The sequence below is a fragment of the Pelophylax lessonae genome, assembly GCF_965119305.1.
Source record: "Pelophylax lessonae genome assembly, chromosome: 6".
Taxonomy (NCBI): Eukaryota; Metazoa; Chordata; class Amphibia; order Anura; family Ranidae; genus Pelophylax; species Pelophylax lessonae.
The window spans coordinates 41164878-41179099 of NC_138773.1; the positions used below are offsets into that span (position 1 = coordinate 41164878).

The following is a 14222-nucleotide window of genomic DNA, read 5'->3' on the forward strand; positions in this document are numbered from 1 at the left end:
TTTAATTTCTACATTAGTACATTTTTCATATAGGAGATTTCAGATGTAAAGCCATGCATCATGTTAGTGTAGAACCCTCCAAGTTTGGTAGGTGCTAGGTAAAAGCATCTATTGCTCCTTCTGCTTATCAGGGGAGCCTGATCTGTTAGTTTTGCATGTCACATGTTTTCAGGTGTGATTCACTGGGTCTGAAGGAGTGTCCCTACTGTATTCAATTAAGGGGAGCTCGTTGGATAGTGGATGAAACCCAGCCAGTGACACATCAGGTTTTATGGCAGTCCCAGTGGGAAGGCACTACCGCAGTGCATCCTGTGATTGACCATAAATACTGAGGGGACATGTGACAGGGTGTCTTTGGCGGGCAACAGAGTCCCAGGAGGAGGTGGATAGCTGTCTCTCCTCCTGCAGAGTGTGAGGAAGGTGGTCTTAGGCAGTCCGTCTAGTGAACCAGGTGTGGAGCTGAGCTGCAGAGGATCCAGAGTGCTGACAGTGGAGCTGCTAGCAGAGTCTCTTGAGAAAAACAGTGTCCGTGAGTACCAGGAGATTTGCCTAAGGGTCGGCCCAGGAAGGGGGACCATTCCAGTGAAGTCAGGGGATCAAGGAGCAAGCTCACACAGAGTATTACAGTAAAGGGGGTGCCGTGTAGATAACCCTGAAAAATAGGAACAAAGGGGGTGCCAGGAAGGGCCCTGAAGAGTGTTCTGCAGTACAGTCAAGTTTATCTCAATAGTTCATTAACCACTTGCCTACTGGGCACTTATACCCCCTTCCTGCCCAGGCCAATTTTCAGCTTTCAGCGCTCTCACGTTTGAATGGCAATTGTGCGGTCATGTTACACTGTACCCATATGAAATTTTTATAATTTTTTTTACACAAATAGAGCTTTATTTTGGTATTTAATCACCTCTGGCTTTTTTATTTCTTACAAAAAAAAAAGAAAAAAGACAGAAAATTTTGAAAAAAAAAAAAGTTTTTCTTATTTTCTGTGAGTACATTTTGAAAATAAATAAAATTGTCTCCTTCACTGATGTGCGCTGATGAGGCGGCACTGATGGGCACTGATAGGCTGCACTGATGGGCACTGATGAGGTGGCACTTATGGGCACTGATGAGGTGGCACTTATGGGCACTGATGAGGTGGCACTGATGAGGAGGTACTAATATGCCGCACTGATGAGCACTGATAGGCGGCACTGATGAGCACTGATAGGCGGCACTGATGAGCACTGATAGGTGGCACTGCTGGGCACTGAGAGGTGGCACTGCTGGGCACTGAGAGGCGGCACTGACAGGCCACACTAATGGGCACTGAGAGGCGGCACTGATGGGCACTGAGAGGCAGCACTGATGGGCACTGATGGGTGACACTGATGGGTGGCACTGATGGATACTGACGGGTGGCACTGATCAGCACTGATGGGCAGCACCATCAGTGCCCACACTCAGTGCCCATAGTGCTGCTAGTCAGTGCCCATCAGTGCCTAGATGAGCAGGCACTGATGGGCACTGACTGGCAGCACTATGGGCACTGACTGTGGGCACTGATGGAGGGCACTGTGGGCAGTTGTGGCATTTTATTCCCCTCTTCTGTAATCAGGGCACTGGTGATCAGTGCCGATTACATTCCTTTGTGTCCCCTTACCGGTGTTCGGGCTCTCCTCTTCCTCACACTGCAGTCTCTGTGTGAGGAAGAGAGCTGGCGATGAGAGATGATCTCATATGTTTACATATGAGATCATCTCTCATTGCACGGTCCGATCACGTGGTGAATGGCTGCTGTGATTGGCCATTCACCACGATCTGTGATTGGCTGTGTCCAAGGGACATGGCCAACACAGATTTTCCCCGATGCACGCTCGCGGGAGCGTGCGGGGAGCCTGTCTCTGGGAGGCCTTATAAAGACGGCCTCCCAGAAATTAGAGTCCGCGCTATAGCCCTACTTCGGCTATAGCGCGGACCGGAAGCGGTTAACTACTTCTTCATCACTACTGCCAAGGTGAAGCAGAGGCCTTGCAGCATTCAGCAATATATTCAGTTGTCCCAGCATATTGTGCATAGTTACAAGTTGGAGTATCCTACTCATTCCCTTCCCCTACCCAAGTTCTCAATAAAAACACAAAAACCAAAGCTATTCGACTCTTTCCTGACTGAGCTAAAACACTTGGGAAAATGTTTAACTGTCATGCTGTTGCTAATGGTAACCCAGGGGAACCCATAACCAGCAGCTCTCAAGGGATTAGTGCTACATTAGCTTTTTCAGAATGAATGGTGCCCTGCAGTTTTAGTAGCATGTCTCTTAAAGCGGAGTTCCACCCAAAAGTGGATCTTCCGCTTATTTGCTTCCCCCTCCCACATTTGGCACCTTTCAGGGGGAGTGGGTACCCATTTTTGACAGGTACCTTTCCCCACTTCCGGGAGACAGTGCCACAGCACTGTCCCTCGGAAGTTCAGTCCTTTCCTTTTTCCTCCGCCACCGGGCCAATTACAAAGTGCAGCATGCTTCGAGCAAGTGCAGTAGGGAACCAGCAGTGAGGCCGAAAGGCTTCACTACCGGGCTCCCTTACCCTGAATGGCGGGGGCAGCAACCGAGAGCCGATACAAAAAATCGGCTTTGGGTGCCGACATTGCGGGAACCTTGGACAGGTAAGTTCTATTATTTAAAAGTCAGCAGCTACAGTATTTGTAGCTGCTGACTTTTAATTTTTTCATGAGAGGCGGAACTCTTTACAATCTGATTACGCTTTAATTGTTGTATCTAGCACTGGCTGGTTGGAAGTTTGAAAGGCTGCTAATATGTTTTGAAGTGCTGCACCTTCAATATTTTGTGTCATAGAAGTGCTCACCTCTATTTCCTGACCCCCGCTTTGTGCAAGTCTGGGTTTTGATTTATCAGGGCTAGCTGAGGGTGAGGAGGCTGGAGTGCTGCTGCCAGGTAGAGGGTTATTCTGAGTTACTCCTGTAGTTCCCTGCGCTCGCGGTCCTGTGGCTGCCAGCCCACCGTGTGTGGAGGCTGTATGCCCGCCAGCGCCATCTTGAAAGAGCGGCCTGAACGGTGGCATGACATGAAACCAGGTAGCCCGAGTCTCTTGGTCATTTGGGGGGGGGGGGGAATCTTCCAGATCCAGAAGTGGTTATAGCTGGTGGTATATATGAAAAAAAAAAAAAACGAAAAGAAAAATACCACGTAACATGGGGCACTAGAACTTTTTCACAGTTCAGGGTCAGGTTATTGCAGCACACAAAACCCTTTTTTTCCCCCAAGTTTTTATTGTGAAGCGAGAGCTCCACCATGCTTCCTTGTGAAAGTGAAAGTAGTTTTGAACGCATTATGATCTGGGAGAGGAAAGATGTATCTCACTCGTTTTCTGCTTCTTCTTTACTTGCAACAAACAGGTAAATGTTTTAAAATATTTTTCCTACCTTCTTGAGTCCTTAAGGGAAACAATTAGAGGGCTAAACGGGGATCAATTTGTGGGAATCCCACTTTCCAGGAACAGTTAGTAGTACTGGATGGATGGATGGATGAATGGATGGATATGGATGGAGGGTTCTGTCTATCGTCCCTACTCTTCAGCTGAACTGATTCCACAAAATGCTTTCTTAAAGTGAACAGGTATATTTTATTTCCTAACGCTATGCATTGTACTCTTTAATGCAAGCCAAGAATTAGTCATCTGTTATCGGTTTCCTTTTGTTTAGCGTCTCAAATCAGTTGCAGTCATTTTCTGTAGTAGCGAGAAAGCAGCTTAGGGGCTCCCCTCCTATTCAGAATGATTGCTATGAAGAAATGCCGCTGATCTACTACAACAATGCTGTTTGACATCATATACCTCTTCTGGACAACACAGGGTGCGACATGGTTGGTATGTGGTTAGGTGATACAATGTTGCTGCTTCATAAAAAATATTGTGATTGTTAACCACTTAAGAACCAAACCGATTTCTGACACTTGTTAAAATCAGTATTTTTTGCTAGAAAATTACTTAGAACATTATATATAGATATACTTTTTTAGCAGAGACCCTAAATAACAATAAAATGTAGATCGTTGCAATACGTTATGTCACACTGTATTTGTGCAGCGGTCTTACAAACGCAATTTTTTGGGAACAAATAAAAATTTTTGAACTAAAAATAAAAAAAACTGTAAAGTTAGCCCATTTTTGTTTCTATAATGTGAAAGATAATGATACACTGAGTAAATTGATACCTAACATGTCACGCTTTAAAATTGCAGACGCTCGTTGGATGGTGACAAATTTTGGTTCCTAATTACTCTCCATAAGCGACGCTTTAAAAATTTCTACTGGTTACCAGTTTAGAGTTACAGAGGAGGTATTTTGCTCAATTTTATTGCTCTCGCTCTAACAATCACGGTGATACCTCACATGTGTGACTTCAGCACTGTTTACATTTGCGGGTGCAACTTACGTATGCATTTCTTTGCTGCGTGAGCACATGGGAATGGGGGCGCTTTAAAATTTTCTCTTTATTTTATTTTATTTTTTTCACTGTTCCTTTAAAAAAAAATAAAAAATAGGATCACTTTTATTGCTATCACAAGGAATGTAAATAGAATTATTGCTCTCACTCTAATGATCGTGGCGATACATCACATGTGTGGTTTGAACACCAAAAGAAAAACGTTTTTTCACCATAGGTGCACAGATCATACAAGTCCAAGGGATGCTGATAAAACGTCCTTCTTTGATAGCAGTTTTGAATGTAGTGGCTAAGTAGCAGCAGCTCCAATCCAATCCACTGGGTGGCGGATAAGTAAACTGAACAAGGAAAAAATGGAGACAGGGTGCACATCCGACCTAGTGTAATTCTGTTAAAATCATCAAATATAAGAAAAAGTTGCACTCACATGTTGACCATAGGTAGTGAGCATGTCAAACACCTCCTATCCATTTATGGCCTCTTTAGGTGGAAACCGGGCGCCCAATCCGTGTCCCTGTGTCCAGATGAACTGATGCTTCCTCCCAGTCTAGTATATAAAAACACAGGCTCAAAGGCTTTTTCTCACTGCACACTAAGTGCCGGTTCACACTGATCCGACTTGGACCGCGACTTGTCAACCTGACAAGTCACGGTCCGTCGTGCTCCCATTGTTCAGTGCAGGAACCGTTCTAATAGGAGCGACACAAGTCGCTCCGACTTAGAAAAAGGGTCCTGTACTACTTCGGGGCGACCTGGAGCGACTTGCATAGACATTCATTTTATGAAGTCCGTGCAAGTCGCGCGGAAGTCGCGGTGCACGCGACTTCACAGGTCGCCCCCGAAGTCGTGCCCCTGCAGTGTGAACCGGCACTTAGACATTGACGACGCTATATAAGAGTATTTACTTCCAATTCTTCATTCAATCCCCCAGGTGACCTAGAATTCAAGGTGAAAATCCAAAAGCTTTCTCGCATACACAACCATGAAAACCTTTCACCTTCAGGGAGAGACATTGGTATGGCTTCAATGCCAAACACCTCTAATCCTGCTATGCTACCCCCATGTGCCTCACAGAAGTGCAGAGGCACACTGTGTTTTGTCTTTTTTTGTTCTATGTAGCGACGATGCTCACCAAACCTGGTGCGCATGATCCGAACTGTCCTCTCTACATAGAACAAAACACATGGGCACCTCAATCCATAAATAACGAATTGAGTGCTACAACAGATGAACTGCTTGATGTTGAAAACCCGACCATCTCCCAAGAAGAAACTCTTCTTCCCATGGTTCATAAATGCACAGGCCTTACATCATATTGTTTTACATTTGTAGGACCCTGACATGTTCAGGAACATCAGGATGTCCTTTACCCGTCGTTGTGTGCCCTTGATCTTACTTAGTGCCACCAAGCTCTTAACAATCTTGGCACGCCTGAATACAACTTTGGGTCTTTTTGGGAGTATACGAGGGCCATATCCTAATAAGTAATTACCACAGCCATTTCAGCTGAGGGAAATCCTGAGAACATGACCTGTTGGGGGTACTTGAGGACTGGAGCTGAGAAACATTGGTCTAAAATACAAACATTAATGTCAGAATGTGCATGGGTACATTGGCTAAAAATTAACTGCATTCAGAGGCACAAAAAAAAAAATGGGATTTTTGACTTACCGTAAAATCCAATTCTCTGATGTTCATTGACGGACACAGCTCCCGATCTTTTTTTCTGTTTTTTTCCTGTGAGATCTACAATCAACTGCCAGACTGGGCCATGGGCTGGAAAATCTAGATCCAGTAGTCACCCCATGTTCGGCCATCCTGCTTCCTGGATCGCGTCCTCCGGTCATCTGATTGACCGGAAGTGATATTACATCACTCGCGCGCATGCGTGCGGTAGCCACCGTTCATGGCACAGGGCTCTGAAGGAATGGCACAGGTGGCCATTCCTTCAAAGCGCATGCGCCGATGATGTCACACTATTTATAGCACCTATAGGTAAGCCTTAATATAGGGTTACCTATAGGTAAAAGTCTTTAAAGTGGGTTTACAACCACTTTAAATAAACTTACAGATCAATTTAACATGAGTGCCATCTGGTCTGATTCGTGAACAGATCCCCTGCTGAATCAGAGCAGGTTGAGCATCATAGCATTTTAAAATAGGAACTTTCTGGACCCATGCTGGATCTGTGGGCAGCTGAATAAAAACAGGCGTGTCTGTATACATAAAGCTTCCTTCAAAGGGAGATCACATGAATGAACCATAGCGGTTTGAAATTAGGTAAGTATATACATTTTTCTTACATAGGGTAGTTAGAATAGGTGTTAGAAGTGTAGTGGGAGCAGTTTTAAAGTGTGGTTTAGTAAAATACAACATTTTTTTTAAAAAATCACTGCCAGCCACTCTCTTTTAAAGCCTTTGTTACCCCAAAACTTCATATTCCTGATATGTGCCTGCTGTACCATGTGCTTGTATGAGAAATTCTCCTGTTCTCTTTGTATTGCTTCCTTTGTATGAAATTCCTGCTGTTCCTACCAGTCCCTCAATTTTCCCACTAAAAACTGACCACACTAAGCAGGAGAACACAACCTGCTCTCCTCCAATGACCGCCGTGCACCATCGCCTGTCACCTGTCACCCATCGGTGACCATCGCCCGTCACCTGTCACCCATCGGTGACCATCGCCCGTCACCTGTCACCCCATCAGTCATTGTCACCTGTCACCCCATCAGTCATCGTCACCTGTCACCCCATCAGTCATCGTCACCTGTCACCCCATCAGTCACCTGTCGCCCCATCAGTCACCTGTCACCCCATCAGTCATCGTTACCTGTTTGCCATATACATGCAACCACTTACCGACCGCCTAACGACTATATGCGTCGGCCATTAAAAGCTAAATACTGGGGTTATGGCAGCAGATAGCTGCCATAACCCCGGTATTTTTTTAAACGGCGGGCGGTCGGCTTTCAGATAAGGGTGGTCCCAGTGGCGGATTCTCTGCGGAATTACCCTTACGGTGCAGGGAAGAGGTGACCTCCCGCCGCGTCCCAGACGTTTTCCCAGCTTACCGGACCCGCCGGCAGCGGGGAAAACTATCCGGTCCCGGACCCTCAGAGACAGGAAGTCGAGTGAGGGCAAGATGGCCCTCACTCGACTCTATGGTCTTGGAGGACCGGAGCTACGTCAAAAGTCGTTGCCTAGCAACCTGTTTAAAGGGCCGTTTTTTTTTTTCTTTCTTTTTTCAACAATTTTTTTTTTTCTTTTTTAGTGTAGTTGTGAGGTGTGAGGTCTTTTTGACCCCAGATCTCACAATAAAGAGGTCCTGTCATGCCTATTTCTATTACAAGGGATGTTTACATTCCTTGTAATAGGAATAAAAATGATCAAAACATTTTTTTTTTGAAACTGTGTAAAAAAAAAATAAATAAATAAATAAAATAAATAGGAAAAAAAAAAAAAATTAAAGCGCCCTGTCCCCGTTAGCTCGCGCGCAGAAGCAAACGCATATGCAAGTCCCGCCCACATATGTAAATGGTGTTCAAACCATACATGTGAAGTATCGCCGCGATCGTTAGAGCCCTAGACCTTCTCTGTAACTCTAAGCTGGTAACCTTCAGAAATTTTTAAAATGTTGCCTATGGGGGATTTGTAAGTACCAATGTTTGGCGCCATTCTGTGAGCATGCGCAATTTTGAAGCATGACATGTTGGGTATCTAATTACTCGGCGTAACATTATCTTTCACATTATGGAAAAAAATTGGGCTAAATTTACTGTTTTCTTATTTTTTAGTTCAAAAAAGTTATTTTTTTTTTCAAAAAAATTGCATTTGGAAGACTGCTGCGCAAATATGGTGTGATAAAAAATATTGCAACGATCTCCATTTTATTCTCTAGGGTAAAAAAAAATATATAATGTTTGGGGGTTCTAAGTAGTTTTCTAGCAAAAAAATTATTTTAGCTTGTAAACACCAAGTGTCAAAAATAGGCCCAGTCTTAAAGTGGATAAATGGACAACTTTGTGAAAAGGGCTACTTGGATGTTAGGCGTCTGTATGTGGCTAGGCTGTGTAAAAGTGTTACACATGTGGTATCGCCATACTCAGGAGGAATAGCAGAATGTATTTTGGGGTGCAATTTTTGCTATGTACATGCTATGTGTTAGAAATATTGCATAAATGGACAGCTTTGTGTAAAAAAAAATGTGTTTTCATTTTCTTTCCACAGTTTCCAAAAACTTGTGGAAAAAAATGACATATTCAAAAGACTCATTATGCCTCAAAAATTATACATTGGGCTGTTTGCTTTCCGAAATGGGGTCATTTTATGGGGGTTTCCATTGTCCTGGTGCTCCAGGGCCTTCAAAAATGCGATAGGTTGTCAGGAAATGATATGTGTAATTTGTGCTCCTAGAATGCTGGACGGTGCTACTTGGATGTTAGGCCTCTGTATGTGGCCAAGCTGTGAAAAAGTCTCACACATGTGGTATCGCCATACTCAGGAGGAGTAGTAGAATGTGTTTTGGGGTGTAGTTGCAAGTATACATATGCTGTGTGAGAGAAATAACCTGTTAATACGTCAATTTGTAAAAAAAAAAAAAAAATCTTAATTTTGCAAAGAGTTGTGGGAAAACAAAACTTTCCAAAAAGGGGTCATTTGGGGGGTATTTGTACTTTCCTGACTTTTTAGTGTCTCAAGAAATGAGATAGGCCTTCAGTACATCAGGTGTGATCAAGTGTGATCAATTTTCAATGAATAGCACCATAGCTTGTGGACTCTATAACTTTCACAAAGACCAATTAATATACACTTATTTGGGTTATTTTTACCAAAGATAAGTAGCAGTATAAATTTTGGCCAAAATTTGTGAAGAAAAATTACTCATTTGCTAAATTTTATGACAGAAACAAAGAAAAATGCGTTTTTTCACATTATTTTCAGTCTTTTTTTATCTATAGCACAAAAAATAAAAAACCCAGTAGTGATTAAATACCATCAAAAGAAAGCTCTATTTGTGTGTAAAAAAGGACACAAATTTTTCATGGGTACAGTGTTGCATGACTGAGTAATTGTCATTCAAAATGTGAGAGCGCTGAAAGCTGAAAATCAGTCTGGGCAGGAAAGGGGTGAAAGTGCACTGTAGGCAAGTGGTTAAACATCTAAGGAAACATGACTACATCTGAAATGATTTGGATTATCTATAGCATATTTTTAACTAACAGCATGGACACAATTTATGTCTAAGAATATATATATACTTATATATATATATATATATATATATATATATATATATATATATATATTGCACTTTTACTGCGTACCTTGCTCTGCTTGCCAAGGGGTGCAACTTTAAACCCTTAGAAATCCTCCATAGCAATCGCCTTCCCATGAGGTTCTGCTGACATGCTTTGCATATGAAATTCTGAGTCACAGAAAAGCCTTCCCTCTAGAGGAGTGGTCTGGTGATTAAAACATTCCCCAGGGAAACAAGAGGGAGGCAGAACGGTTCCACCTGGCAGTAGGTGCTGAACAAAGATTTAAAGTGTTAAGTGGACAGTTACATGTGGTCACACCCCTTTAGCAACTGATAGTTCAAATACACGAACAAGCTATTGGGATTTGAGCCCGGGTATATCTTTTCTCTGTTGTAACGCAGGTCTGTGACCAGATCTGAACCTAGTTGCTCCCCCCCCACCTTGGGTCTTTATGCCCCATGTTGGCATGGTGTCCACCTTAGCATTTTCAGTGGCAAGACAGAGTAGGACCAGCCAAGGGGGATTACTTGATGCAGTTGGTCAGCTTAAACATGTATTGCAATCTGTGAACTAAATATCCCTGTTTTCCATTGCATAGTTTGCTGGAAAGGGTGTAGCAGTGTGCAGAGGATCCATCCAAAATGTATCATTTGACATAAGTCAGCCCCAACTCTTTGAAGCACTCATGGCCTTTTCTCAGTCATATGACCTGGAAAAGCCAACAATGAATAAAAGCAAAGGCTGGAGGCAATAAAGGGGAAAGTACAGCTATGTAAACTTTCCAGATGAAGTCTTTAATTTAGAATGAAGCCAAGGCAGTAAACTTTGTTTGCAAACCTAACTGCATTCCAGTCTCATATACTGAACCCCTGGAGGCAGCGCCCTTCCGGAGAGCAGTCCTGTGCCAGTTTATTTGTATGACGAGGTCATTTCTAGCAGAGGACCTCTTGGGGATAATTTTACATTTTTATTCTTTCGGCTCAATGCTCTTATTTCCTTCCTCTCCTTTCTCACTGTGTGTGGAACATTGTTATTCAGATTCGGAAAATTTTAATAATCCCAAAAGAGAAGTTATTTATTTGCTACTAAACTATGAACTGATTCTCAAATCCCCCTAAAATATATGTCTCTTTATGGTGCTGTTAGAAGGGATGGAGACTCACACAGGTTAAAGTATAACTAAAAGTGGTTGTAAATTCAGAAGGTTTTTTTTATCTTAATGCATTCTATGCATTAAGATAAAAAGCCTTCTGTGTGCAGCAGCCCCCCCCCCCCTAATACTTACCTGAGTCCCATCTCTATCCAGCAATGTCCACCAGTGCCCTGGCCATCCAGAACTCTCCCTCCTGATTGGCTGACACAGCCCCCCTAATACCTACCTGAGTCCCATCTCTATCCAGGAATGTCCACCAGTGCCTTGGCCATCCAGAACTCTCCCTCCTGATTGGCTGACACAGCCCCCCTAATACTTACCTGAGACCCATCTTTATCCAGCAATGTCCACCAGTGCCTTGGCTATCCAGAACTCTCCCTCCTGATTGGCTGACACAGCCCCCCTAATACCTACCTGAGTCCCATCTCTATCCAGGAATGTCCACCAGTGCCTTGGCCATCCAGAACTCTCCCTCCTGATTGGCTGACACAGCCCCCCTAATACTTACCTGAGACCCATCTTTATCCAGCAATGTCCACCAGTGCCTTGGCTATCCAGAACTCTCCCTCCTGATTGGCTGACACAGCCCCCCTAATACCTACCTGAGTCCCATCTCTATCCAGGAATGTCCACCAGTGCCTTGGCCCTCCTGAACTCTCCCTCCTGATTGGCTGAGACAGCCCCCCTAATACTTACCTGAGAACCTCTTGATCAAGTGATATTGCAGGAGTGTCTTGGCTGCCCGGGACTCCCCCTCCTCATTGGCTGAGACAGCAGTGCAGCACCATTGGCTCCCGCTGCTGTCAATCAAACTCAGCCAAACAGGAGAGAGAGGGGGTGGGGCTGGACCACAGCTCTGTGTCTGAATGGACACACGGAGCTGCAGCTCAGCTCGGGTGCCCCCATAGCAAGCTGCTTGCTGTGGGGGCACTCAACAGGAGGGAGGGGCCAGGAGCTCCAACGAGGGACCTGAGAAGAGAAGGATCCGGGCTGCTCTGTGCAAAACCAACTGCACAGAGGAGGTAAGTATAACATGTTTGTAATTTTCATTAAAAAAAAAAAAATATTGAGACTTTGCAATCACTTTGAGGCAAATCTGTTTTTTTAGTTATGGATAGAGTGGAGAGGGATTAGACCCCCTGTCAGTTTTTATTGGTGTCTGTGCCCCCGTTAAGGAGATTCCCCCTCTCTTTTTGTTCTGTTTACCATTATCATTGAAAGTAAAAGGAAATCCCAAATTTTGGATGACCCCAGAAAAGTAGTGAAGGGGAAATCTTTCAATGGGGACATTAGTTCTGGTGACCTGGGGGTCCCCAAAGAATTCCCTTAATTTGCAGTGATTTCCTCTCACTTCCTGTTTGGCTATGGGACAGGAAATGAAGAGAATTCTCCACAATGGGACATAGATAGCGCAAAAAAAATTCTTACAGGAGTTAAGACCCTCCCTTCAAAATGAATAAAACAAAAAGGTTGGCCTATAGTTCTACTTTAACCACTTGCCGACCAGTCGCCATAGTTTTTTTGCGGCAGGTCGGCTCTGTTAAAACGATGTACCTGTATGTCGCTTTGTGTAGCAGATAGTGGGGGCACCCGCGATCGCTCCCCATGGAGACAGAACGGTGGTCTGCCGATGTAAACAAGGCAGACCGCTGTTCTGTCAGTGATGAACACAGGGATACTGTGTTCCTGCTATTTAGGAATAGATATCTCTGTGTTCATCTAGTGAGTAAACCCCCCACACAGTTAGAAAGCACCCCTAGGCACACATTTAACCCTTTGATCGCCGCTGGTGTTAGCCCCTTCCCTGCCAGTGCCATTAGTATAGTAACAGTGCATATTTTTAGCTCTGATTACTGTAGTAATGTCACTGGTCCCCCCAAAAGTATCAGTTAGATGTCCGATCTGTCTGCCGCAATGTCGCAGTCCCGCTAAAAATCACTGATCGCAGCCATTACTAGTAATAAATAAATAAAAATGACATAAATATTTCTCCTAGTTTGTAGATGTAATAACTTTTGTGCAAACCAATCAAAATACACTTATTGGAATGTTATTTTACCAAAAATATGTAGCAGAATACAAATTGGCCTAAAATGATGGAAAAAATTATTTTTTTATTGGGAATGTTATATAGGAGAAAGTAAAAAATATTGTTTTTTTTTTCCAGAATTGTCGCTCTTTTTTTGTTTAAAGCGCAAAAAATAAAAATTGCACAGGTGATCAAATACCACCAAAAGAAAGCTCAATTTGTCATCAGGACATAATTCATTTGGGTATAGCGTCGCATGACCGCGCAGTTGCCAGTTACCACTTACCGCAAAGTGACGTAGGACTACGTCGGCAAACTTTGCGGTGTTATACCGGGATGATGCCTCTAGCTAGAGGCACCATCCCGCTACCGTGGTTTACAGCCGACGGTCGGATTAGGACCGATTAGGACCGATCCGATTAGGTCAGTAAGGACCGATGCGGCTCGGGAGCCGCTCGATCGTTACCCGGGTGAGCGGGAGGGGACGTCCCCCCAGGGGCGGACTGGGCCGGGGGCAAGGTGGCAATTTCCCCCCGGGCCGATCTTATCCCCCCAGAAAAGGCCGCTGCAGCATCAGCTCCGTTTCTTCTGTAACTAAAGTTTCACTATTGACTTGGATGGTTGGTGACCGGCCAGTGCAGTGCCGCTCCAGAGACCCATTTAGACTGGTTGCAAGGTCGCCAGCCGCCTGGCGTCTAGCAACCAGTGATGTCACAGTCCAGAAGAGGAAAGAGGCAGAGGAGAGGACCCAGCATGCAAAGCGGTAGAGGATCTTCCTCGTCCTCCATCGCGCCGATGACTGGCTCCACCCACCTCCTCCCTCCATCTTCCACTGTGTGGCCGCTGTGGAAGACAAGGGGAACTGTCTGCAGGAATCCAAGAGTGAAGATGAAGACAGCAGAGCCAATATCCGAACCACCTCTCCAGAGTGGCAGAGTCAACCTGCTGCCTGAGGTGAGGTGTTCGTGAGCAGCAGAACAGTGAGTGACTATCAGTGTCATGTGGAGCATTGCATTTTTTCCCTGTACTTAGCTAGCCCCTTGCACTATATACCTATATATTGATGTCTAGCTGCTCCTGGCCCTATATACCTGTCCAATACCTGTATAATACAAGTATGAGACAGGTATATAGTACCAAGAGCATCTAGACATCAATATACAGGCTGTATACAGCCCAGTAACATTATTGGGTCCCTGAGGTCACATAGGGCTTTCCCTTGTGTCATGGGAGCATGAGCTGGCAGCAGAGGTCACATGATTCATGCTGGGACTTGTAGTCCTTTGCTTTTGGGATGAAACCCCCCAAAAGTGAAGGACTACAGGTCCCAGCATGAGCC

General features: G+C 44.4%; 1 protein-coding gene across 1 annotated transcript in view; it reads left to right on the forward strand.

Annotated features, from left to right (window-relative positions):
- Positions 1-3325: 3325 nt before the first annotated feature.
- The window catches only part of LOC309558548 (uncharacterized protein), a gene marked incomplete at its 3' end in the record, with an annotated part of 62714 nt that continues 51817 nt past the window's right edge, over positions 3326-14222 (forward strand). The window contains exon 1 of the mRNA XM_082261627.1: positions 3326-3393. Within this exon, the coding sequence (XP_082117753.1) occupies positions 3348-3393 (46 nt within the window). The 5' untranslated portion in view covers positions 3326-3347. The remainder of the gene's footprint in view (positions 3394-14222) is intronic.